Source organism: Trametes versicolor, assembly GCF_000271585.1.
Source record: "Trametes versicolor FP-101664 SS1 unplaced genomic scaffold TRAVEscaffold_6, whole genome shotgun sequence".
In the NCBI taxonomy this organism is placed as follows: domain Eukaryota; kingdom Fungi; phylum Basidiomycota; class Agaricomycetes; order Polyporales; family Polyporaceae; genus Trametes; species Trametes versicolor.
The window spans coordinates 2,495,404-2,518,786 of NW_007360326.1; the positions used below are offsets into that span (position 1 = coordinate 2,495,404).

Consider the following 23,383-nt stretch of genomic DNA (forward strand, 5'->3'; position numbering starts at 1 on the left):
GCGCTCAACACACCGTCCCGCGCAGCAGTTGTCTGGTGAGCAACCATATTCCGCCGCTGACGTACACCATCTGACCCAGCCACGACAATGCTCGTTTTGTCATGTACGCGCCCCCCGTATCCCAGTCTGGTTGGCGAAAATTCGCGGGAGGGCATTTATAGGCTGGAGGCGAGAACACATGGGAAGACGGTGTACAGGTATACAGGCTGGAAGGAGTGAGTGGCGGTCGACATACCCCCTCTCCCATTTCTGTCATCTTCACTGGAAGCAGCGCATCAAGACGATCACCGAGCTCTTCGTGCGCCAAGTAATCTGTTTAGCTCCAGAAGCTGAAGTGCCCCTGGTCAGTCTCTCTCCCGCCTGTCGGTCCTATGTGAAGGTTCTGACCGTTACTCTCCCAGATGCAGATCATCACCATCCACATGCGCCACGGCGACTTTGCAAATTGGTGCTGGGCCGCAGAGACCCGACGGCCACTTGGTGCCGCTCCCTGTCATCGCTTGCCGCGTCAGGTAAGTGTCCCCTCCCCAATGCACTCACCCCGCGCACATTGCTCACTGGGGCCTCCCCTCTGCCCGTCTTTTCTTCTCCTCCTGCTCGACACTCGACACTCCACGCTGCCCAGCCCACCGCCCCCCGCTGATGCGACTGCCCAGAACTCCGTCCACGTCCCAGACATGGCGATTTACGCCCCACCGCGCAGGTACCCTCCCGCCGCATGCGATAGCCGTGCTCACGCCCCAGGTACTCACCCCCCGCATGCAATAATCATGCTTACACCATCGAATATCAGCTCAACGCCACGGCTGCTGACGACGGCGCCCGCCACTTTGTGTTGTCGTAGATACGGCCACGAACGTAGACGCAGTGCAGCGGACGCATAGCGGACGACGGCAAGCTTCCGGCGTGGAGCCTTGATGTACACCCATGTACAGGCGACGAGCCGCGACTGCTATAAAACATTGGCAGCAAGTATGAGGTTAGGTATACGTAGGACTGCAAGGGCAGCGGTAAACTATGAGACTTACTGCGCGCTGGTGAGATCAAGACCAAGAAGTGCAGGACATGAGAGAGATGTCGCAATCACGACAAGCGAAGGCCCTTCGCACAGAACAAACCTTGCGTTGATCAGCATCTGCGAAGACTTCTAGCATCATTCGGAATGAGTCTGTTCAGTACATACAGCATATGAGATGTCCATGCACCTGCTTGAACTTATCGAAAGTGAACATCATCTCGTTCACGTCCTCCTCCTCTTCCTTCTGCCGCAGCTCTTCTTCGATGCCAAGCACGCTCTTGGCCAGGCCCTCACTATCTGGACAACTCCCCGGCTTTAGGGGACTTGGAGAGGTCTTCGCGCTGCTCGCTCCTCCAAGCACCGCTCTGTCGGCTAGGTATGATTCGCTTTCAGCCACTCGCCCGCCATATGCGTCGTGTCATAGCGGGTCAGAAACACTGCAAGCGTGCATTGCGCAGGCTCACTTACCATGATTTTCGTGTTCTGTATGACTGCACGCGCCACACCAGCATCCAACCAAGCACACTCCACTCCTTTGTGCATGTCGATGACCGCTCGCTCGTCCGTCTCTGTAAGTATTACGGTTGGCGCCTTTGGCACCCGAGGATAGACTGGGTCAAGCAGTGTGTTTCAGGTGGTAAAAGCGTAAGGTACATTGAGTGCTACGATGTCCATGAGACCTTGGGTCCTGTACAGTACCAAGCCACCGCCCGATACCAAAGTATCGGTGCGCGGCGGGCGCTTACTCGGCGCCTATCTACGACGCGCCTCGCAGGCGTCACACCCTCCCCCTCTGGGCCGGACTCGGGCCACGGAGCTAGTCGTCCAGTTCACCAATAACGATCAGGTGGTCCCATGCGGGCTCTGCACGTACGACACCCCTCGCATACCGAATTTGTCGTCGGAGTCGTCGCTACCAAAGCTGATGGCGTCCTCCTTGTCGTCGGCAGGACGTTGGAGTGCCCGTGAGGAGCTGGCACGGCTTGCGACCGGTGAGCGAGGTTGGCCCACGCTGGGCTCGCTGGTGGTTCCATCCGAGTCGGGAACGAACACCCTAGTGCTCGGGAAGTCCGGCGACTCGAACACGCGCGGTCCCCACTGGATGGTCTCACGACCCACGACCTGGAGAGCTAGCGGCGACGCCGAGAACTCCTCCACTGTATCGAAAGGGAGTGCGTGGGTGCGAGACTGATCCGGCATACGTTCACGGGATAACCGAGCCCATCGCTCAAAGTACAGGATGTAAGGATCCATGTCTCCGAGTCCGAATTCGGCCAGCCAGGCCGCAAGGAGTGTGATGTTCGTGTCCTTGAACGGATAGGCCGCCACGACACGCCGGGGGTGGACAAAGTACCCGCCCAGTTCGCAGATGTGTCGATACAGCCCGGGGACGGAGAACAGCGCGACCAGGTTTTGACAGATCGATGCCCCGTGGAGCTTGGTGCTCTCCGCACGCTCCGTTTTGGGGATAGTCCGCAAGTGCTTGGCGAGGAACGCGCCGTAGGCATCGTCGGGGCTGGGGTCGCCAAACGTGAATGTGTCCTTCCGAGGCATGGTCCCGTCCACCAGTCGAAGCCCCATACTCCAGTTGGAGGTCGGGATGTTCCAGTAGTACACGCTCACCGTACGTTTGGAGGCGGTGGCCGCGGGGTAGGGGAACGTGTTGTTGGACAGGGTGGGCCAGTACGTCTCAGGCCGACTGGGCCGCCCCTGCTTGAGCGTGATGTGGTCGGCGGGGGAAGCTGCGAGCAGGTACCGGATGCCGGCTGCGCGCTGCAGTTGCGGGAGTGAGTACAGCTTCCAGACCGCCTTGAGGTACGAGATGGAGGCGTGGTCGAACTCCACCGCCGCCATCCATCGCAGGTTGTGGGCTTGAATGACGGAGGAGATGGCGGTCCCCGCCCAATGGCCCAGCCGGCGGGTGCTCTCATGGAACACCGCCAAAGCAGCATCCCGTCGGTCGGACGAGAGCCCTGCGGAGCGAGTCAGTCGGTAGGACTCCTCCTGCTCCCCGTTCGCGGTCATGTCGTGGCCACGGGCCGCGATGGGGTCGGGGAAGGGGCAGTCGACTTCGTTGAAGTCGGCATCGTCTCCCAACTGGAACTCGCCGGCGGCGGGAGACCTGCACTTCCACCGACAGTACCAGGCGGAGAGGGGCTGCTTCAACTCCTCGAGATCGGGGTCGGGCTGATTGCGCATTGCGCCAATCTGCGCAGGAGTGAGGCCGCGGGTGACAGGGACGTCCGTGAGGGGAACGACAGGCCGCGCCTTGCGGCAGGTCGTCTGCTCCTCGGTGGACAGAGTCAGCTCGTCCTGCATGGCCCGAGGACCCGTCGGAGTGGGGGGACCTGCCGCGGCCGGCGGTGGCCCAGCGGCCGGGTCAGAAGGGGCGGCCGGTGGCGGAGTTCTAGCTCACGCCGGGGGTTGAGACAGGGGGCGAGCGTCGACCATGATGACGTCCATCGCGGATGACTCGGCGGGCTGGCGTTGGGATCGCTCGGAGTTGGACGCCCGCACCGGGGAGGCGGATCGTCGGGAGAGGCGTTGGCTGAGCGGGGGAGGTGATCTTGCCCCGATGCGGGTGGCAAGGGGGGGCGCGCCGCACCAGACCTTGTAGTAGAACTACGTTGTACCCTTGCAATACTAAGGCACATGATTGCATCCTGCCTTGGTAATACTGGGCTTAGCAAACGTACCTACGACACGTCGTGCTGTGACGCGTCCTCACGCAGATGTCTCTTACACTACGTATTACTGTAAAGAACGCGTCGGACTCTGGGCACGTGCACGCACATGGCTTTGATGCCCACGCCTCGCCCACTACCGCCATCCGCGCCCGCCGCCGCGCAATTCCCCCATGCCGCGCCCACCTGCATGCCTGCGCTCGCGCCCAGACCCGTACCGCACCCCACCGCTACCCGCTGCACCCACCGCACCCGCCGCACCCGCCGCCGTCCACCGCGCCTGCAGCGTCGCACTCACCTCCACGCCCCCGCCTTCGCGTCCTCGCACCCCCCGCCTTCGCGTCCTCGCACCCCCCACCTTCACGTCCTCACGCCCCCACCTTCGTGTCCTCGCGCCCCCGCCCTCGCACCCTCGTACTCACCCTCGCATCCTCGCGCCCCTGCCTCCCCACGTCCTCGCGGCCCCACGACCCCACTCCGTGTCCGTGCCCCACTCTCCATCCGCGCCTACGCTCGTCCCCGCGTTGCCATGTGCATCCGCGCCCCGGATTACCCCACCCTGCGCAGCCGGCTTGACCGTCTTGATGGCCTGCTGCCTCAGCGGCGCGGCGCGCGTAAAGCTAGACCTTGCGCTTCTTCACGGCGCCGATGCGGCTGGGCACCTCCAAGCCGCGGTTCCTGTATGAGCAGGTGAGTAAGAGTTGCACATACACATGTTACTGACGTACCTTTGCTGGGCGGGGGCTGCAGCACTGCTGCCGTCGCTGACTGGCCTTGCAGCTACCCATACTTGGGCGAAGACGTAGAGCATGTCTTCCAGCGCGTCGAGCCAGTCTTGCTGAGCCTCTGCATCAGCATCCTCCACCGCTGCCCCCCACCAAGCCGCCGTAAGGAGGAATAGCACAAGTCCATTCGGGCCCGTGACGCACAGCTGCATCCACAACGCTGTGGAACCGTTCGTGGGGGTATACCAGCCAGCGCCGCCCATGGGCCGGTCGGCAGGTTGATTGTTGTACCACCAGGCCCACCAGCCGCTAGCGAAGACGTCAATGTTGTCAATGTCGACGTCAGTAAGCGGGCGGTGGTGCTTCATCCATGCGGCGACTTCTTGTGGACGATGCTCGGTCGATTTGGGCAGCCGCCCACGTGGTTGGAATCCGGCCCGGCGCTCGATATCCACATACAACTTGACGAGAGCATGCCAGCGCGAGCCCCACCCGCCCTCACCGAGTAGGTACTGGACAATGAGTCTCACATCGTCGGGGCAGTCGTCAAAGCCGCCGTGAAGAGGGGACAGGTCTACACCTCCGTCGATGGCTGGTGTCATTGAAGACTGATGAACCGAGGGCGGCACATGTGCAGTGGAGGGAGTGGGCGCCGTAGCGGGAGTGAGTAGCGAAGGCTGTCCAAAGCTTTCCTGCAGCGCGTCGTCAGGGGCAGTTTGCACAGGGCGGGCAGAAGACGCATTCGAAAGCGCTTGGAACGCGTCGAGGTTGGGCGGGATGGACGGAGCACGGGATAAGGACGACTGAACGGGCGTCGACACTGCACGGATGTGGCTCGAAGCGTGGGTGGTTGGGCAGGCAGGTGAAGTCGGAGATGTTGGGGAAGGAGGAATTGGGTCACCCAAGCGCCCTCCCACAACGTACGGGGGAGCCGACCCGCCACGCAAAGGACTAGGAGTTCTGGGGAAAGTGGAGGAGAGTCCATGGCCAAGCAGCGCGCTAGCTCTTGTGGCTGCCCCGGTGAGCAGAGACGTGGTGGGAAGCAGCGGGATTGGCGGAGCCTTCTTTGCCATGCACTTTGCAGACGTTGCCACGCGGTGTGCGGGTGCTATGGCCGCATGGCTTGCAGACGTCCTCGCGTGGGATGCGAACACCGTTGTGCCGTCTACAGGCGGCGCGGCGCGGTCCGTGGGCATCGCGGCACGGTCTGCGAGCATCGGCGCGCGGTCTGCAGGCGTGGGCGTCGCGGAACGACTTGCGGGCGTCGCGGAACGGTTTGTGGGCGTCGTGGCGCGGTCTGCCGGTGTCGTGGCGCGGTCCGTGGGCGTCGCAGCGCGGTCCGTGGGCGTCGTTGAGCTACTTCGGTCCGCCGTGGCGTGGCGTATGGTGTGGATGCGCGGCCGACAGGCGTCGTCGCACGGCTTGTGGGGGTCGTGGAGCGGCTTCTTGTCGAGGAAAGTGATGCCGTGGCCTCAGCCGTATCGATATGGGCTGCCTCATCGTCTTCAGACTGATCTTCTGCAGGTGTGCGGCGTAGGGCACGAGCGGCACATTCATCTGGAGCTGCAATGTACAGAACAATTAGCATCGCACTCTTCTCCATAAAATGAGACCACATACTGAAACAAACGCGCGCGAACTTGGCCATAGACTTGCTGACTGAAGTGAAGGCGGCCTCGTCAAACTCGGGCCACAGTTTGGGCAATAGACCCGGTGATTTCCCTACATGAATGCTGCTACAGGTTAGCAACAACACCCCAACGTATAGAAAAACGCAAAATCGCACCAGCGTACCCCAATGTCACCGCTGTTCTCTCCAATAGGACTGGCAAGGAAAAGAGAGATGTTCATACCCAACCGCCGTGCAATATGCTCAGCGAAGGTGTTGAGCCATTGGCTAGCAGCCTGAAGCTCGCTAAAAACCTGTCAGCAGCCCGAAAGACATCGGTGAATGAGAGCCATATACCTGTGATATTCTTCCGGGCTGTTGGGCAGCGAGGGCTTCGCCAAGGTGGCCCGATACTCGGCGACGCGCTGCTGGAAGTCTGCTTCAGCCTCGTCCAGTAGCTGGGCCCGGAAGTCCTCGCTTTCGGCCTCGAACAGACGCTGCGTGACTGCGTTGGAGATGGGAAGGTGCATCGGAGGCGTCTGGCCTGAGGACAACGCGGCTTCACGCAGCCTATTATACTCTGCGTCAACCGTCGCCTTGACGCGGGTGTCGTAGTAGGTGCACTGGTAGTACTGGAGCGGGGAGCTGCGTCGCGGACGTTTGATCGTCGCCTCCATAAAGTCGGCGAGGATCGTAGTGAGGGGGTCGACCTTGTCGGCCTTGAGGGCCTTGAGGGACTTCTTCCCGTGATGGCGGAACCAACGCTGAAGGCGCTGATGAAGAAATGTTCAGTACCGGTCGAGATCGGAAGAGCAGGAAGACTTACGCCACGGAGCGCTTTGAAAAGCTTCGTCCTTCGAGCAGCTTCGTCAGGAGGAAGGCCATTGTATTTGATGACGGCCTTCAGGTCTTCCGGGGAGGGGTCTTCAACCATAGGAGGAGCGTCTTCCTCCACAGGAAGGTCCCATCCCCACATGCAGAGCCAGGTTGTGGTGACGTTGGAGTAGAAATCGGAGATACCAGTCAAATGCCTGCTCCCCGCTTCCTTCGTCTGATCGACTTCCCTCCACTCCTCCATTCGAGACTCCAGGAATGCAAGCTTCAATCCGGTAGCCCAGCAACGATTGTCGACAGGTGGTGAATCAGTGAGGATGCTAGCATCGTTGGCTGCGTCGGTGGCCTTCGATTTGCGGCGGCGAGACATGATATCGAGAAACGGAAAGTGCGGGAAGCCAGGAAGCGGAAGAGGTCGATCCGGCCAGAGGTATAAACGAGCATAGTGCTATAGCTAGGGAATGACGCACGGAACATGACAAGACGAGCAAGGCTGCCAAGAGCGCCAACAACGTCGAACAGCGAACAACAGAAGCAAATGGTCCGTGCGCCGCAGGTGTGGCGGGGGAAACGGGGACACTGAGAACATTGATGTCTAAATCGGGCGACCAAGTCCTCCGGAAGTAGTGCCAGAAGTCCTCGAGAAGGTGCCTCTGCCGCCCAGACTCCACTGCCATGAGCTAAATTTGGCCACTCTCCCCCTGTCACCCTCTCATCGACCAACTCACAGCGTACTCATTCCCATCGCTTCAATAGCCGCGTCTTCGCACGTGAGCGACCCCCAGAGACCTCTCTGTGCAATCCAGCGCGCCGTCGCTTCATGCCACGACCATAACCGACGGCTCAATGCATATATAAGACGTCTCAGCACTCGCCCGACTCCCCCAGGCTCTCTCCTCCAGCCACCACTTCGCCCTCCCCGGAGGGTCGTACTCTTGCTGCGCCGCCAATCTTTGCTGTTCATACTGCCCATCACCCGCCATGACCGGCGCCACACCCCCGCTCGTTGATGAATCTCTGTTACCGTCCACTTCACGCTCGACTACCTCGAGTTTCAGCACAGCCTCTTATTCCGATGACAAGGAGGGTATCCCCATCCTGCTCTGGGCCAACCTAAATGAAGACGCGTACCGTCACGGTAAGTGTTTGCCGTTAGGGGTCAACTGTATTCTAACTCTAATGTTTTACAATTTGCAGCAATGTCCGGCTGGGTGTGCGTCGGTCCGGCTGGGCGGCCAGTATCCGAGGAGGATTGGTTGCTGTTTGGGATGCTCTCGGATGAGACGTCCGGTGAAGTCGATGACTGGTACGTGTCCGGCCTGTCATGTATCAGTGCAGCGATAATGAAGCACTTCGCATAGGTTTCGCGGCGCATGCAGCCAACGCTTCTTCGATTCAAAGGTCATCGTGCCGGAGACAGAAGGTGACAAGCCTCTGTATGTGGTGTATCGCGGAGCGGGCACCGGGCCCGGCATTTACAGGGATTGGTAAGTGTTTCGCCAAGAATAGTATTCACCGTTAGAGTTGAGCGCAAGCAGGGCCGACATCGTCGAAGTCGTGTTAGGATACCACGGGGCGCTGTACCAGCGATGCCTCGGCTGGACTGACGCGGCGTTGCGCATGATGCAGGCGCTCTACATCGGTGGGCTCGTCAGCCGTCTGCCTTGTTCGGCTCGCCGCGCACCGGACATGGGTTCCTGGCTGTCGGCGCTGAAGACGAAGACCCCCGACCGCCCGCTGTACTTCTCTGACGGTATCTGGCCGTCTCCAGTGATCGTCTGTCCGTTGCCGGACGCTCATAGCGTTTGGCGAAGCGTTGAGCTCGGCAAGAAGTCGGCGCATCGAATTGAAGAGGTTCCAGTCCATCCGCTTGCTCCTCAGCCGCGTCGGCTGACCGAACTAGCAGAGGAACGTCGAGAACAGGTTGCAGCGCCCCGCGGAGACCGACGCGGCGCTCATGCCGCCCAATCACCCTCCCTTTCGGCCGTCGGTGGTGGTCAGGGGCAAATCCAGCCCGGCCGGGGCGACGGGAGCAGCGCGGTGGGTGCCGGTGCCGTCGATGTGGGCGGCGGCCAACCGGTAGCATGTCGGGCTGCTGCAGAAGGCTATTCAGTCGTCATGAAAGGCCGCACGCCCTGGATCTATTCGACGTTGTAAGTTTCTACACAGGTGTCTGTTATTTAATTAACGATGTATTGCAGCGTCGGCTTGCAGGCCATGACGGATCGCTGCGTCTGTCTTTTCCAGTGGTGCGCGACGTTCGCGGAGGCCCTGGAAGTCATGAAGCGGGCTCTGCGTGATGGACAGATCGTCTCGTCGTGGGAGGCGTAGTCGACGCTACTAAACGAGGCCCTCGCCCTCGTCGCCTGTGTCCGTTTTGTGAAGTTCAATACCCTGTCATATCATGTAGTTTGTTGCTCTCCGTTCTGTTCTGTTAGTACTCGCATATCGCTCTCAAAATGAACTGTTTTCGCTTGCATGTCCTGCACTTGTGTGGTCAGCTTTGCACGTTGTGAGTGTTGGGTGTCGGAATGCAAAGAACATGGAACGATAAGGATGTGAGTGCATTGCATTGTTACGACTTGACGGTCATGGCGATTGAGTGGCCGGGGAGTTGTCTATTTTACAAAAGCTGGGGCGCTAACATACATACATAAGCTCGTTGGAGGTCTGTTCATGCACGACATGGTGAAACATGTATATTCCTGACAGTCTATCCTAGAGGTGTGGGTTCAAACAACTGTTCTCGCCGTCTGTCTGTCGCGCCGCTGTATACGAACGGATGCTATCCTACCACTTGTGCACCAGAAGGTTCTCTGCGACCAATTTTTGCAACTTCAATCATATTCGTAAAATAAGAACGCGCTTTCACAATTTCAGTGCTTTCAGGGGGCGTGTTCGCAGCAATCAAGATTCAAGCGGTAGTAGTGCTTGAGATTCGGCGCGGGCTTCCTGCTAGTGCAGTACTATTCTATAGCTTAATAAAAATGTTGTAGCACTGCTAGTCCCGTTCCCGTCATTTTAAAGGCTCAGCTGTACATGGTACTGCAACTCCGAACCAATGAGGCTCCAGAGTGATAATAACAGCCTACCAGTACCTTCGCTACCTGTTATCCTGTCCAAGTGTCTGCCGTCGCGGGGCTGTAAGCGCCACGGAGCCATGTATGAGTGCTGAGCATCTAATTTTCAAATGGTACGTGGGTGATGTAACACCGCGAGAGAGGTTTGAAAGCTGGCGGGATTTGCGACCAGGGGTGTCGGTGAGTAGTACGTACCACAGGGCAGCGTGCATCACCTGTCACAACGCGGACCCTGTGGATTCGCAGGCAGTCAGAGCACGCCCTAATCATAGACAATCGATAGATTGACAGGGACGCCCCGTTTGAAGACGGCATTAAGGGCGGAGGCGTGCGCGTGCACGCTGCTGCAAACTTCTAACACGCTCGAAGCCTGGCCCTAAACGGGAAGTGCCTTACCATATTTAGTAAGCTGGCCGCACTGGCGCTCCGTGCCGCCCTCTTTCTCTCTTTTCTTCCTACCTGGCGCGCTCTTCCTCCTCAAAGCTGCGCCCCCTGCCTCTCTGCGTCGTGAGTCCCGCCGCTCCTATTTTTCTCCCCCTCCCTACCTTCTTTCTCTGCCGCTGAGGTGGCTGCAGTCAGGCGCTGCGCCTGTACGCTGGGTCGTGCTCCGGCCCTACGACAGGCAGCACCTGCACTTGCCCTGCCCAGCGGCAACTCCTTCACTCCTTTCGAACTTGACTGGCCTCTATGCGGTGCGATCTTGCTTACTTTCCAGGTCATTTCTCTTTCACGTAGCAGGCCTGCTCATGCTGCCCCACCAGGTACGACTCGCCCCTATACTAGGCGCGGCCCTCATGCACTGACGCGCTGCCTCACACAGACGAGAGCTGGGCGAGTCTTCTCGCCGTACAACACCATTGCTAGCGGCCTGGACACTGTGCGACTCGTCGAGCTCGCCTTTTCCGACGACCAGCAAGGCCTAGACAGCTGGGAGCTTGCTCCCCTCACGCCGCTCTCCTCCCCCGACCTCTCGGGCGAGACACGCTTGCCCCATTTACCTTCCGGCGACCCCTCATGCAATCCTCTTCCGCCGCCGCTTTTTGGAGCAGCGCCAGCCGTGTTCGCTAGCCGCGACAACAACACCGCGAACTCGCCCGACAGCTCTGCGGGATTTCCTCCGGCCGCCGCCCCTCCTCCCTCCTCTCACACGTCTGCCGACCCGCTCTCAGAGCCCCGTGCTGCGCAGATGCCTGCCGCTGGCGGCCCTTCCACCTCGCACAGAAGCGTGCACTCTAAGAACGGAAAGTGGGCTCGCCGCCAACACAAGCGCGCCGAGGCTCAAGAAGCTGGGCTGGGAAGGAAGGCGAGGTCGTCGCACGCCAAACGCGCTGCTCAGGCAGCTGCTCTTCCTAGGGCGCTGGACGCCAGCCAGCTTCCCATCGCCAACGGTGCCTACACCGGGAAGAACCTCACGGACGCCGGAGCACCCTGCCGTACGCTGGAGGAGCTAGTAGCAGACGGCTACACGTACTTCGAGTGGGACAGCGCGTACGTTAATCTGACCCCTCTCGCTACCGCTTTCCCTCACCGCTCTACGCCCCCCAGCACGCCTTTCAAGATTGTAGACAAGGACGGCCGCGTTATTGGGCTCCTGGCAGGACGGCCAGCGGATGCGTCGTGGGACGACGTGGCCTCGAGTGCATACAGTGCCATGGCAGAGGCCGCGGAGGCATGCCAATTCAAACCCAAGCATTCTGACCATCGCCGGGGCCAGTTCGCGACGCTTGCCACGGGTGTTTCGTTTGGAGGGGGGAGGACGGTGCGTTGATGTGTTGATGCCAGCTCCCCGTGCTCGCAGCGGCTCATGCGCTGCAGGTACCGGGACACGTCGACAACAGCAAGTGGAATCAGAAAATCCTATCCGACTTGTGTGCCGTGCCTGCCATTCGGCGGCTCGCAGGGTTTGGCAGCGGTGAGTGGGCTCGCCGTGCTTCCTCGCGCACAGGGGTGACCACATTGCTGGCCCTCTTAGCTATGCTCTCCACGTACGCGCCGCGCATCTTCGAGAGGACCCAGTGCAGGCTCCGGGCACTACGCGAACACCATCCGTCGCTACGCTTCAACTTCGACAACAGCATGTACCCCGCAACCACCTTCAACTTCGGCCCCGCCACTGTCTGCGTAGATCACACCGACGCCGCCAACGACGCCTGCAACTGGTGCCACGTCGTCGCTCTCGGACACTTTGATTGCGATCGAAGCGGTCAAATAGTATTCCCGGACCTCAAACTGGTAGTCCGCTTCCCTCACGGTGCGAGTATTCTCATTCCCTTGGCGATAGTCCGCCATGGCAATACCCCGATCGGCCCGCAGGAAACGCGCATGTCGATGACCCAATACTGCGCCGGGAGCCTTCTTCGTTGGGTAGAGCGCGGCTTCCGCACCGTGAAGACACTCGAGGCAGAGGATCCTGACGAACATCGGAGATATCTCGCGGGTTTGAAAGATCGGGTTCGAGAGTCGTGCGCTCTATTCGAATGCATCGACCTCGCAGCTGTAGGTGGCTCGGCTTAGATGCGAAGGAGTGCGGCCCAGGGGTGGTTCGGTTGGCCCGGGATTGTTGCTTTAGGCTGCCGCCGAACATTTTGTGTATGTGAGCATGTTGCGCTGCTCCTAAGATACTCCGTTGATACCCCCACCAGGTACCTGCTCCTGCCCTTATCTGTTACTATGAATATCTTGTGCTCCCCGTACTTAAGGTGTCTCAGAGTGAGCTGCCCACGACATCCCCTCCGCCTCTCTTCATTTACTATGACCAAGAAGGCAAAAACAAAATCGAGCGGATTCTACCAGCCTCGGCAGCCCGTCGCCACCAGCACGTCGCTCTCTGCGGATGGGCACCGTCAAGTCGTCTCCCATCACGTATTCGACTTCCAGGACGTCGCTGTTGCAGACGTTGCTCCACCGCAGGACGCCCCCGCGCCCGCCGACACCGACGAGTCTCTTGCAGATGCCAATGCGTTGTTGGAGCCCGAGCCTGTTGAAGGCATTCGCGGCGTGTCGGTCATTACGAAGACCCGCGCGAAACGCTATGCGGCTTCCGTAAGGTGTTTCCTTTGAGCCTCAACCTATCTCACCACAATTCATCTTTAGGACAAACCCCTCGCGGCCTGGAAGGCGTTCAGAGACGAATATCTCGACGAGATATTACGTCTGGAAGGGCGCGGAAGCTTCCGAGGAGTGAGCTCCTGCCCTGGTTGCACAGCAGGCATCCCGAAGTTCCGATGCTGCGAATGTCTGGGCAGCCAGCTGCTGTGTCAGGCTTGTTTGATTACCAGCCACCAACTCCTGCCGCTGCATCGCGTTGAGGTACGCCCGCGGCCCGCCCCACTGAGTGCCTCTCATCATTGATTTTCTAGGAATGGTCGGGCACATTCTTCAAGCGCACCTCGCTGCGCGAACAGGGCGCCGTTCTGCGCCCCGCCCACATCTTCGAGTCGGGCTGCGTTGCAGCACAAGTCCCAGTGGAAATGGTCGTTTTGCACCTCAACGGAATCCACCTCGTACAGGTGGAGTTCTGTGACTGCTCCGCCTCCGAGCGCCGCTCCCAATTGCTGCGCCTTGGCTGGTGGCCCGCTTCCCCGTTCGAGCCCAGGACGTGCATCACAGTGGCTCTTCTCCGCCACTTCCATCTTCTGAACCTGCAAGGGAAGCTGCCTGCATACGACTCTACCGGGCTCTCGAACTTGCTACCGACAACGTTGGGCTTCAGCGCCCTCCTGTACGTGGTCCCGCTGTCAACTCGCTGCTCTAACCTCACAATCATTCAGGATAGGGCTAGCGTATTCATGCTCGCGGTACGAGAGTGGCGCCACGTCACCATGGCTAGGCGAGCCGGCCGTGGACACGACCGCTCAGGAATCGACGGTACGGAGGCGGGGGGATTTGCGGTGCAATGTCGGGCATGCCCCCAGCCCGGCATAAACCTTCCCGAAGGCTGGGAGTCCACAAGGCCAGAAGATGCGTAAGTGGCGGTTCATCTGCACGGCAGGCCTCCTCATAGCGCTGACGGCTTTGAGTGTTACAGATGGCTCTATCAGCTCATGATATCTCAAGACGCAAATTTCCGCCTGAAGAATCGCCTCAGGCATTCAAGTCGGGAGCACACATGGCTCAGCCCTGGATTGGTGTACTTCGTGAGCAGCGACGAGTACGCCAAATACATCGGAGAGTACGCTGCTACCCAGGACGACGTATGTGAGCTTTCGAAATCTCGACGGGTGGCGGCACTTACTCTTGTTTGGCAGGTTCGGACCTGTTCCGGCTTTGCGGCGTTGCTCAACACTCTGACTCGCAAGTCGAAGGGCCTACGCTCCACGGGCGTGGTGGCAGTGAGCTGTCGGCATGAGCTCTGCCGTGCAAACGGTCTTGGAGATCTTCAGAAGGGCGAACGGTGCGTGCTTTCCCTACTTTGATATCGAGCAATCGCCGACGCGCTCTGCAGGTACCGCAACATGGACTTTGTCCTCGCTTCCAGCATTCGCCGCACCCTCCTCAAGTCGATCAAGAACTCTTACGATGTCGCATGCGAGTGGCACAAGAATTTCTTTTCTCGTATCGAAGACTTACCCGAGAACTTGCGCCCGCGCATCCCAGCGGACGGATGGACCTTCCTGGTTCCCAAATTCCACGTTGCGGCCCACAAGGAGTCATGCCAAGCAACATACTCGCCTCACTGGTCGCTGTACGCCGCGCGATTTGACGGGGAGCACGTGGAGCGTATCTGGTCCAGGTTGAATCAAGCTGCGCCGAGCACGAAGGAAATGGGACCGGGAGCACGGTGGGAGACCCTGGACGACTTCTGCGGGTTTAATAACTGGCGGAAGATTACTCAGCTGGGTGAGTGAAAGATCGCTGGCCATCTGCAAATCACCATTAATACCACTGTGCCTCGTAGGTGACGACTTGCTCCGGTGGCAAATTGAAGCCATTCCCCAAGCGGCGCTCCACCAAGCCGACTTCGAGTCCTTCGATCGCTTCCTCCGCCGCCAACGCCCGCAAGATGTGCAGGAGTGGGAGATCATGACCGTCAATTGGGAGCGTCGCCGCCAGGGTCCCAACCCTTATGTTCTGCCGAAAACCAGTAAGCTTGTTGAGGTTAAGGCCTGCACTATGCTGATGCGCTTAGCAGCCGTCACCCGCGCCGACATCCAACTACAATATCTTACAGCGGAGAACGCTGCCATTGCGGACGGAAACGTGGCGGGACACGACGGGACTGCAGTCGGGTTCATTGTACTCGGGCTGGAGATCCGGGAGGCCCAGTAAGTCGCTTCAGTTGTAGCTCATAACCGGCTCACTCACAGCGTGTTCGCAATGCCAGGGTTGCCTTGGCACACCAGAAGAAGGCAGCCACCACTACCTTACAGCAACTTGGCTGGCACAAGTGCGCCGTACCGGTCGTCAACAAGCTCGCACGCTTCTTCGAACTGCAAGCACGCTACATGCCTGGCTTGTCCACTCACGCACACCAGGGTGCTCCCACTGTCAAAACCGTCAATTCGTGCCCCATCGTTCTTCCCTCTGATCTCGACAGCACTCGCCGTGCTTCTGCCTGCGTTGAAGGGCTCCCCAAGATCGAAGATGAGCTTCGAGAAGCTGACACTCAGGAAGCCCTCGAAGCCCTACGCCACGCGCTTCGGATGCGGACATCCTACAATGTGGATAAGATCAAGAACGTCACCGGCCAGGTGCACAACACCCGCGCTCGCGAGAAGCAGGCGTCCGTCGACGACACCGTCAATGACGAAAAACAATGGTACCGTGAAGCTCGCAGCGCCCTCGAAAAGCTGCGCGGTGCTGGAGACTGGCAGCACGCCTTGCGAGTTCTCCTCGATAGCGATGTTGTAGGGCTGAATGAGCGAGCCCTCACTCGTGAAGAGCTTTGTCGAGAGGTCGACGAGAAAAGAGCGAGGAATAACGATGTTATTACGAGCAGAAGGTGACTAGTACTTATAGTAGAGAATAATAGAAAATTTCTAGTGTGCTAATAAGCGCTTTGTAGTCAGTCAATGCCAAGCTATACGAAAGGAGTAAACCAGTAACTAAATGATCCTAGCTAAGTAAGAAAGGCCGTGTTTGTAATGTAAGCAGACTCGGAGGCGTCCTGCGGCCGTGCCGCCAGGCCGCGCAACAAGCTTGCTGAGAATGAGCGCCTGCGCGAGATGGGCAACGCAGTTCAGGATGGAAGTGTTCCGCTGTCCGGGGTGGTCAGCGTTGGGGAGGGGCGCAGGACCTTATCCTGGATCTGGTACAGCGTAGGAGTCGAAGTGACGCTCCAGGGCGACGTCAATGATCCGGGCTTGTGCGACGGTACATGTATGGGACATCTGGCAAAGTTCCTAGCTGATTCTTCCCCATCAAGCACTACACGTGGAATGGGCAAAGGCAAGGGCACGCGCAGTGCGATGGAACGAGCAGGTTCGACTCGTCGAGGAGGAGATGAGGTGCACCATCGAAAGCACAAGGTACGCGGCAAAGCAATGGAACCTCATGCGGTCTTTTCGCCAGACCCAGAACAACGCCGAGGCATTCGACGCCGTTCTCGATGAAGGACTCATCGCATACGCCGACCGCCATTGCGTCATGGAGACCTCATTGGCGGACGCATTCGAGGTGAAGTGGCGCGCGGTGCACACGCGAGCGGCCTCCTTCATCAACAGCGAGCATTCCACCGCCAACGAGCCCGCGGCAAATCCGAGCGAGGGAGAAGTGACGGAGGTGGTGGAGCTCGAGCTAGATGCGGGTGAGGGCGACGACGGCGAGGATGGGGAAGGACACGAGTTTTGAAAGCCCGGTATGTTGCCTCTCGTCTCCTCCGGTCTTTGTATGGTCACGCACATGTATGCGGCTTGCACTGGACTGCTTCATTTTCTGATCCACCATATTGGTTCCAGCCTCTTGGCTGTACGTCCTGATTCAGCAGCTCTTGTGACGCGCTTGCCCTGCACGTACTAAGGCCCGCCCGCCGTCATGCATACAGGTCAACCCATGCCACAACAGCAGGGTCTGAGTCCAGCTAGACCACATGAGCATTTTCACGCTGCATGAGAGCAGGGAAGGTGAAGAGATGCTCGCATCACACCTGCGACGGACATGGCTGCAACGATAACGGTGGCGGGCAAAGTCTCGCCAGCGATGGCGGGCCTGACGACTACTGTGGGCACAACCGCAGGCAGAGCGCGCACGCCAACGGCACATACGGCCGCAGACTCAGTGACAGCATGCGCGGTTCGATGACCGCCGCGGACGCGGACTCAACACGGACCGCGGACGCGGACGCCGCGGAGCTCGCGGACGACAACAGCGAGCCCGACGACGGACGACGACGGACCCAACTACGGCTACAACGAGCGCAAACACGTACGCAACAGCGGCGGACACGGTCGCAGTGGCGACAGCAAACGCAGACTCGACAGCAGCGGCGGGCCCGACAACTACTGTGTGCACAAACGCAGACGTGGCACATGGATACGGACGTGGACCCGACGGCGACGACGCACACGGAGACAACGAGGGCGGATGCCCACACGGTGATAGGGGGCGTGGACTCAACAGCGACGGTGCGCACGTGTCGCAGTGCGACGTGTTGTAGGTACATCTGCAAAGCACGTCAATACCAAGGCAGGATGCAATTGTGTGCCTTAGTATTGCAAGGCAGAACATATAATTCCTACAAGGTCGCCTCCGCGCCGCGTCACTAATCCGATCTTGCAGCGGGATGGGGGAAGGGGCCCGCTTAGGTCCCGATCCGCTGGGCGACCTGGGTCGGCTCGGCGTGCGTGGCGGTTGCGCGGAACGGCACCCTTCCCGCCTACGGTCGTCGTCCCCTTGCTCTGATCCGGCACGCTGAGCTTTCGCATCAGCGAGCTGTCGCTGGAGGCGCTGGACTTCGTTGAGCAAGTCAGCGCGCTCGTCGCGGAGGGAGTTGTAGTCGCGCTCCAGCGCATCGAAGTCAGATTGGAGCTGGCGGTACTGCAAGTTGACGGTTGTCAACTCCACGCGCAAGTCGCCCACGGTCTGGGTCAACTGCGTATTTTGGGACTGCGCGTTGAGCGCTGCCATCCACGTGTTCGGTTCTGGCGCGGCCGGAGGGGAATAGTCCATCGCGCCCGACTGGTACTGCTGCCTCGGCATCGCCGGGCCCGAGTTTTGATTGGGGGTCGGTCCCCAGCCGGCGGGTGGGGAGTTGCTGTGGCCTGACCTGCTCCCTCCCCCTCTGGACACGCCATACGTGCCATAGGAGTTGTCGGGCGAGTCGCCAGCCCAACCCCGACTTCCTGTCTGGGGCGGGCTCCATCCGGGACCACGCGAGGAGTGGGCCCCTCCATGAGGTGGCGCTCCCCGGTTGTCCCGGGAGTGAAGGGGATGGCCCGGTGGGTATGCGGGCATGTGCGGGGAGATGAGATCTGGAGGGAGTGGAATGGCGAGAGAAGGAGCATGGGATGATGAGTGGCCAGGCGGGGCGCCTGCGCCAACACGCCGGGGCAAACACCACGAGCGCCCCAGCCACTATACAGTTGTTAGTAATACATTCCCACGGTCCATGCCCGGGGAAACGGGGCCAAATCCGACTCGCGTGGCAGGGCGGTGCTGGGCGCTAACCGCGGACCTTGCTGGCCTCAACAGTCATGCCGCCACCTCAACCTGGGGCACCATGTACCCCAGACTCGTCGACGCGCCACAAGCGGCCAACGCCCGCCCTCACTTCGGCCTACCGCGCTGCGGAGGTCGGTTTGCGGGGCAGGGCCCGAGATGTCTCAACTCCCATAAGAGCAAGGTAATCATCCAGCGCCTGGAGCTCCTCGCAGTGAGCGAGAGGCTCCCAGGTGTGGTCGCCTAGCGTCCAGTGGACTAGCAATTCAAGTGACCGGCCCTTCCATTGGTGCCCCACTATCTCATCCACCATCCATTCGCCATCGTCCGGAGCCCCGAAGTCATAGAATTTCCGAGCCTCGCGGCCGGGAAACAGACTATCGTCGTTGGCCTCGTGGGGCCGGAGAAGGGCGCTGTGGAACGTCGGATGGATCCTTCGCTTGACTAGGTCATCCGGGAGGTCCAGGGTATAGCTCGACGTCTCCGGATGCGCGCAAATCACCTTGTAGGGGCCCACGAACTTTGGGGCGAGCTTGCGGGCACGGTTCTTCGGCAAAGACAGGTCCTTGGTCGACAGATACACCAGGTCACCAACGGCGTACGGCCGTGGCTCCTCACTGCGGCGCAAATTCGCGAAGTGTGTACGTTGTACTCGCGACTGGATGATCGCGTCATGAGCCTGCTCCAGGTTCAGGCGGGCCCGCTCCGCGAACACTTGGACGCCAGGGAACTTGGAGGGCGACATCGAGAATTGGGTCATGCGGGGCATGTACCCGTAGTTGAGCTCAAACGGCGCAAAACCTGTGGTCGAACTCGCGCTGGAGTTGATGGTGAATTCCGCCAGCGGGACCTTGTCGATCCAGTTGCGCTGGTCGGCATCGACCATAGCCCGCAGGATTTGGGCGACATTCCAAATAGCCCTCTCCGATGCCCCGTCGGTTTGCGGATGAAATGCTGTCGACATGAGCAGTTTCGTGCCCAGGATTCGGTGAACCTCACGCCAGAAGGCGGAGGTGAACTTCGAGTCCCGGTCAGACACGATAGTCTCAGGCAGACCGTGTAGTCGCACGACGTCCCGTACATAGTACTGCGCCACGGTCACGGCGGTGTCAGTCACCCGGCAGGGGATCAAATGCACCATACTCGTCAGCCGGCAAATCACTACTAGCAAGTAGTTGAAACCTTGGGCGTCAGGGAACGGTCCAACGAAGTCCATGCCGACCGACTGAAACGGGTACAGGGGAATGGGCATGGAATGGAGCAAGCCGGCTGGCGCCGCATTGTTGGTCTTTGTTGTCTGGCATGTACCGCACGAGGTACAGAACCGCTCTATGTCCCGGTGCATCTTGGGCCACCAACACCACCGCCGAACATATTCGGAGGTCTTCTGGGTACCGAAGTGACCTAGCGTTACGTGGGCGTGGTCAATGACGAGCTCCGTCAACGACCGTCGCCCCAACTTGCTGTATGGGACACAGAGGCACTGGAATCCCAGGCGCGTAGTGACATACAGCAAGCCATCGCACAACTTGAATGTCGCGTGAGCCGCGGGATTGGCTAGGACCTTGCTGAAAGTGCGGTCCTCCGCGTACGCTGCCTGGACGGCGTCCAGAAATCCTTCGGTACCTTCCAGGACGCCCGTCAACGCTGGCCCAGTAGCAAGGCTGCATGACATGGGAGACCGCTGTGCCGAAGATGGTGGAAAACACTGTTTTAGCGATATCCTCCACTTCGATACGGATCTGCTCGTACGCATCCAACATGTCAATCTTCGATCTAAACTTCGCTCGCGCGACGTCGATCCGAATGTTGTCTTGGTCGGGGAACGGAGTGACATCCTTATAAGTATTGTCGTTCCGTTGACGGGCGTCGATGACCGTGCGCAGCTTGCCGCTCTTCTTGAGTACACATAGGAGGGGGGCCGCCTGGTTGGCTGGCTTCATCTCCCACCATCCCGCCTCCACGTATCGGTTCCATTTCTCTAGTAGCTCCGGTCTCGCTGCGTCCGGACAACGAGGGTGATGATAGTTGTATCACTTCTCCTCGTCTATGAGCGGGATCCGGTGGTTTATCTCTCGCATAGGGGGTAATTCCAGAGGAATGGGGCCGATGAGGTCGGCACACACCGTGAACCATTTCTCCCGCAAGGCGGGGATAACGTCCGGCGGTTTCAACACCTCCGTCTCAGGCATATCGCGAAGGTAGTTCAACACTTCTTCGTAGATTATGTCGTTCATGCCGTATCGGTCTTCCGCACCAAATTGGTCGCGTAAGACTCCTTGGGAGGAGTGCAAACTCATGGGGTCTCGATCTCCTAGTTCCGGCATCGACGGGTTCCGAGGGTCGGGCCTCCAGCGGTGACGGTACACCCGCGGGGCCTCACTGTCTGGGGGATATACCAAATGAGCGACACGGGCGGGCGGAGTCGGTTCATCTACGTCCGCCGCCATTGCGGGGACAGGTATCTCCTCGTTATCGGAGGATGATGGTTCTCGGTCCTCTGCTGCTGCAGGGCCGGCCGGGTCGCGGGTCGTCGACCCAAGGGAGTGTTCTCCACGTTCATCCCGGTTGAGGGCAGCGTCTTCCTCTTCGTTCACTCCGCCGTCATCTCGCTCACTATTTTTAGTTATTTTTGCAGATAGAATTTCCTCAACCACGTATGGGAGCCCTGACGGCAGTCGTCGATCAGGGGGTACCGCTATCCAACCCAGGTCTACATTGTCCTCCTCCACGACAGTGGTAGGAGGATTAGCTTGGGTCGATCGTCGGTCGGCTAGTCAGCTGTGGGCGGGAGCTCCAGGTTTCCTGGTAGCAGACCGGTTCTGTCGTTGGGTCCGGTACTGCCGGTCCTCATCATAGGAGAACGAGGGGTAGTCCTTCCCGTTCACTCGAATGCAGTGGTTCTGGAAATCCAGTACTGCTCCATGCGCGTTCAAAAACGGCGTCCCAATGATACAGTCGTATCTATCCAGGTTGACGATATCGAAATAGTGGTCCTGTTGGATCCCACAGATCTCTACCGGGACCCTTGCCCCGTAGCTGATTTTGGATCGGCTCCCTGCGCAACCTAACTGGAGCGTGACTTGATCTTCAAGCACAATCCTAGGAGCCTTGGCCACATACGCAAACTCGGGCGACAAAGAGTCTGTAGTGCTGCCTGAATCGAACAGTGCATACGCGTCTATGCCGTTGATTCGGATCAAGGCAGAAAGTGTCGGGCTATCACTACGATTCCGTTGCGGCTGGATGGAATCCGCTGTGTCGTCTTTCCGACGTATGGTGGCGGAGTGTACCATGCGGCCGGCATGGAACCGAATGTCATCCTCGCTATGTACCTGCATCGCGTACGCACATTCCACTTCGGATCCATCAGAATCCTCCCCCTCAGAAGTCACTGGGCTTTCTTCAGAGTCGTATTGGGAGCCACCCCAGTGGTCGCCGCCCTCGTCATCCGTGACAGCAGGATTGCAGTCAAACTCCTTCTCCGAGTCCTCGCCGTCCCCCACCGCCACCCGCTGCGCGTGCAGTCGGGCTTTAGGCCGAGGTGGGCGGATGTCGCGTTTGCCATACTCCGGACAGGAGGGGTCGTTGGCATAGTGGCCTGCCTTACCACAGGCAAAGCAGGTGTTGCTACCGACAGCGGGGCGGGGGCGCATAGGTGGTGGCGCCCGCTGGGTTGTTTCCTCCCGAGTCACCGGGAGCTTGTTCTCCACGAGTGCCGGCCGGGCTGTGCGCCGCTCCTCATCGCGTCGCCCAGAACTGGGTCGACGCTTCTCGTCCCGACGCTCGTCCCGTCTCGCCGACGTGGATGAGGATACCTGCGGGGCGCGGTTGTCCTCGCGGTCACGCGCCTTCAGCATCTTCAGGGACTCCTCAACCTGCCGCGCATGCTGCACTATTGTCTCCAACGGGATGTATTCTGCTCGCATGCCCCGATGGAGGACAACATACTCGTAGATATCAGTAGGGAGACCCTTTACGAAGCGGTGTGCCATATCGTATCGAGTGGGCGGAACGACCATCATGCGGGCACAATCAGCTAGCTCCGCCGCGAAGCCATCCACACCTGCGGATGGCTTGTACCGCGCGTTCTCGTAGTCGCGGGTTGCTTGGGCCGCCGATGAGGCGTGCACGAATCGGCGGTGCATGGCGCACATCGCCTCCTCAAATGAGGGGCGGTAGTCCACCTCCGGGTGATCGACCTCGTGGGTGAACCAGTACTCGGCCTCGCCCGTGAGGAACAGGCGAGTGAGTCGGACTCGCTCCTCGTCGGTCTCCTCCCCACACATGTTGTACGCTCGGAGCCAGCTGAGATAGCTATCTAGCCAGGCATAGAATGTCTTGTGATCGTTCTGACCTTTGTACTTGTCGGGTTCTCCTACTTTGGGCGTCTTCGCTCCGTCCAGCAACTTTGGGCGCAATATCCCTACCTTGTAGTGGATATTGCAACAGATCTGGCGGAGCAGGGCGTCCTGGTGGTGGACAGCTCCCATGGCTACACTCGCCACTACGTCCGGCGAGTTTGTCATGGGTCCTACTTCCGTGATGCCAAACGCCGCTGAGGGGAGGGGCATCCGAGGATTCAACCCGGGGGTCTGCCGATGGACAGCAGCCGAGATGGAACTCCCCGCGGAGTGAGCCGGATCGGTGGGCACTGAGAACATCGGGGGAGCCGCACTGCGGTCCCTATCATGCGCCGATGGTTTGTCCCACAGTTCCGCAAAGCGAACTTGTTCATGGGACGCTGCGCGGTGTTCGCAACTATGGTCGTCGGACACCGCGCGGTCCTCTCGCCGTACGGGACGGTGACGGCAGGGTTGGTCCTCGCGCCCTGTGTG

At 59.7% G+C, this 23,383-nt stretch overlaps 7 protein-coding genes across 7 annotated transcripts; 3 read left to right on the plus strand and 4 right to left on the minus strand.

Moving 5' to 3' along the window:
* Nucleotides 1-1,024: 1,024 nt before the first annotated feature.
* On the minus strand, nt 1,025-3,337 carry TRAVEDRAFT_48050 (uncharacterized protein; the record flags this gene model as incomplete). The annotated part of the gene is made up of 4 exons (XM_008040239.1): nt 1,025-1,034; nt 1,119-1,147; nt 1,206-1,390; nt 1,909-3,337. The coding sequence occupies 4 exons, from the start codon at nt 3,335-3,337 to the stop codon at nt 1,025-1,027; spliced, it is 1,653 nt and encodes a 550-aa protein (XP_008038430.1).
* Nucleotides 3,338-4,322: 985 nt separating this feature from the next.
* On the minus strand, nt 4,323-7,240 carry TRAVEDRAFT_48051 (uncharacterized protein; the record flags this gene model as incomplete). Its single annotated transcript, XM_008040240.1, has 7 exons — nt 4,323-4,380; nt 4,431-5,898; nt 5,939-5,990; nt 6,058-6,160; nt 6,214-6,342; nt 6,394-6,809; nt 6,863-7,240. 7 exons carry the CDS (start codon nt 7,238-7,240, stop codon nt 4,323-4,325), a joined length of 2,604 nt encoding a protein of 867 aa, XP_008038431.1.
* Nucleotides 7,241-7,851: 611 nt separating this feature from the next.
* Nucleotides 7,852-9,201, plus strand: TRAVEDRAFT_48052 (uncharacterized protein; the record flags this gene model as incomplete). The annotated part of the gene is made up of 5 exons (XM_008040241.1): nt 7,852-8,008; nt 8,068-8,176; nt 8,232-8,357; nt 8,409-9,023; nt 9,072-9,201. 5 exons carry the CDS (start codon nt 7,852-7,854, stop codon nt 9,199-9,201), a joined length of 1,137 nt encoding a protein of 378 aa, XP_008038432.1.
* Nucleotides 9,202-11,469: 2,268 nt separating this feature from the next.
* TRAVEDRAFT_86929 (uncharacterized protein) lies at nt 11,470-12,347 on the plus strand (the record flags this gene model as incomplete). Its single annotated transcript, XM_008040794.1, has 3 exons — nt 11,470-11,709; nt 11,766-11,862; nt 11,923-12,347. Coding segments are annotated over 3 exons (762 nt in total), but the record flags the coding sequence as incomplete, so codon positions are not given.
* Nucleotides 12,348-12,701: 354 nt separating this feature from the next.
* TRAVEDRAFT_48054 (uncharacterized protein) lies at nt 12,702-16,739 on the plus strand (the record flags this gene model as incomplete). The annotated part of the gene is made up of 11 exons (XM_008040242.1): nt 12,702-12,992; nt 13,044-13,259; nt 13,310-13,671; nt 13,726-13,914; nt 13,978-14,143; nt 14,198-14,343; nt 14,395-14,789; nt 14,848-15,033; nt 15,082-15,214; nt 15,274-15,796; nt 16,461-16,739. 11 exons carry the CDS (start codon nt 12,702-12,704, stop codon nt 16,737-16,739), a joined length of 2,886 nt encoding a protein of 961 aa, XP_008038433.1.
* A 181-nt stretch (nt 16,740-16,920) lies between these two features.
* Nucleotides 16,921-18,086, minus strand: TRAVEDRAFT_48055 (uncharacterized protein; the record flags this gene model as incomplete). Its single annotated transcript, XM_008040243.1, has 2 exons — nt 16,921-16,958; nt 17,768-18,086. 2 exons carry the CDS (start codon nt 18,084-18,086, stop codon nt 16,921-16,923), a joined length of 357 nt encoding a protein of 118 aa, XP_008038434.1.
* Nucleotides 18,087-21,322: 3,236 nt separating this feature from the next.
* Nucleotides 21,323-21,841, minus strand: TRAVEDRAFT_124657 (uncharacterized protein; the record flags this gene model as incomplete). The annotated part of the gene is made up of 1 exon (XM_008040795.1): nt 21,323-21,841. One exon carries the CDS (start codon nt 21,839-21,841, stop codon nt 21,323-21,325), a length of 519 nt encoding a protein of 172 aa, XP_008038986.1.
* Between the last annotated feature and the right edge of the window lie 1,542 nt (nt 21,842-23,383).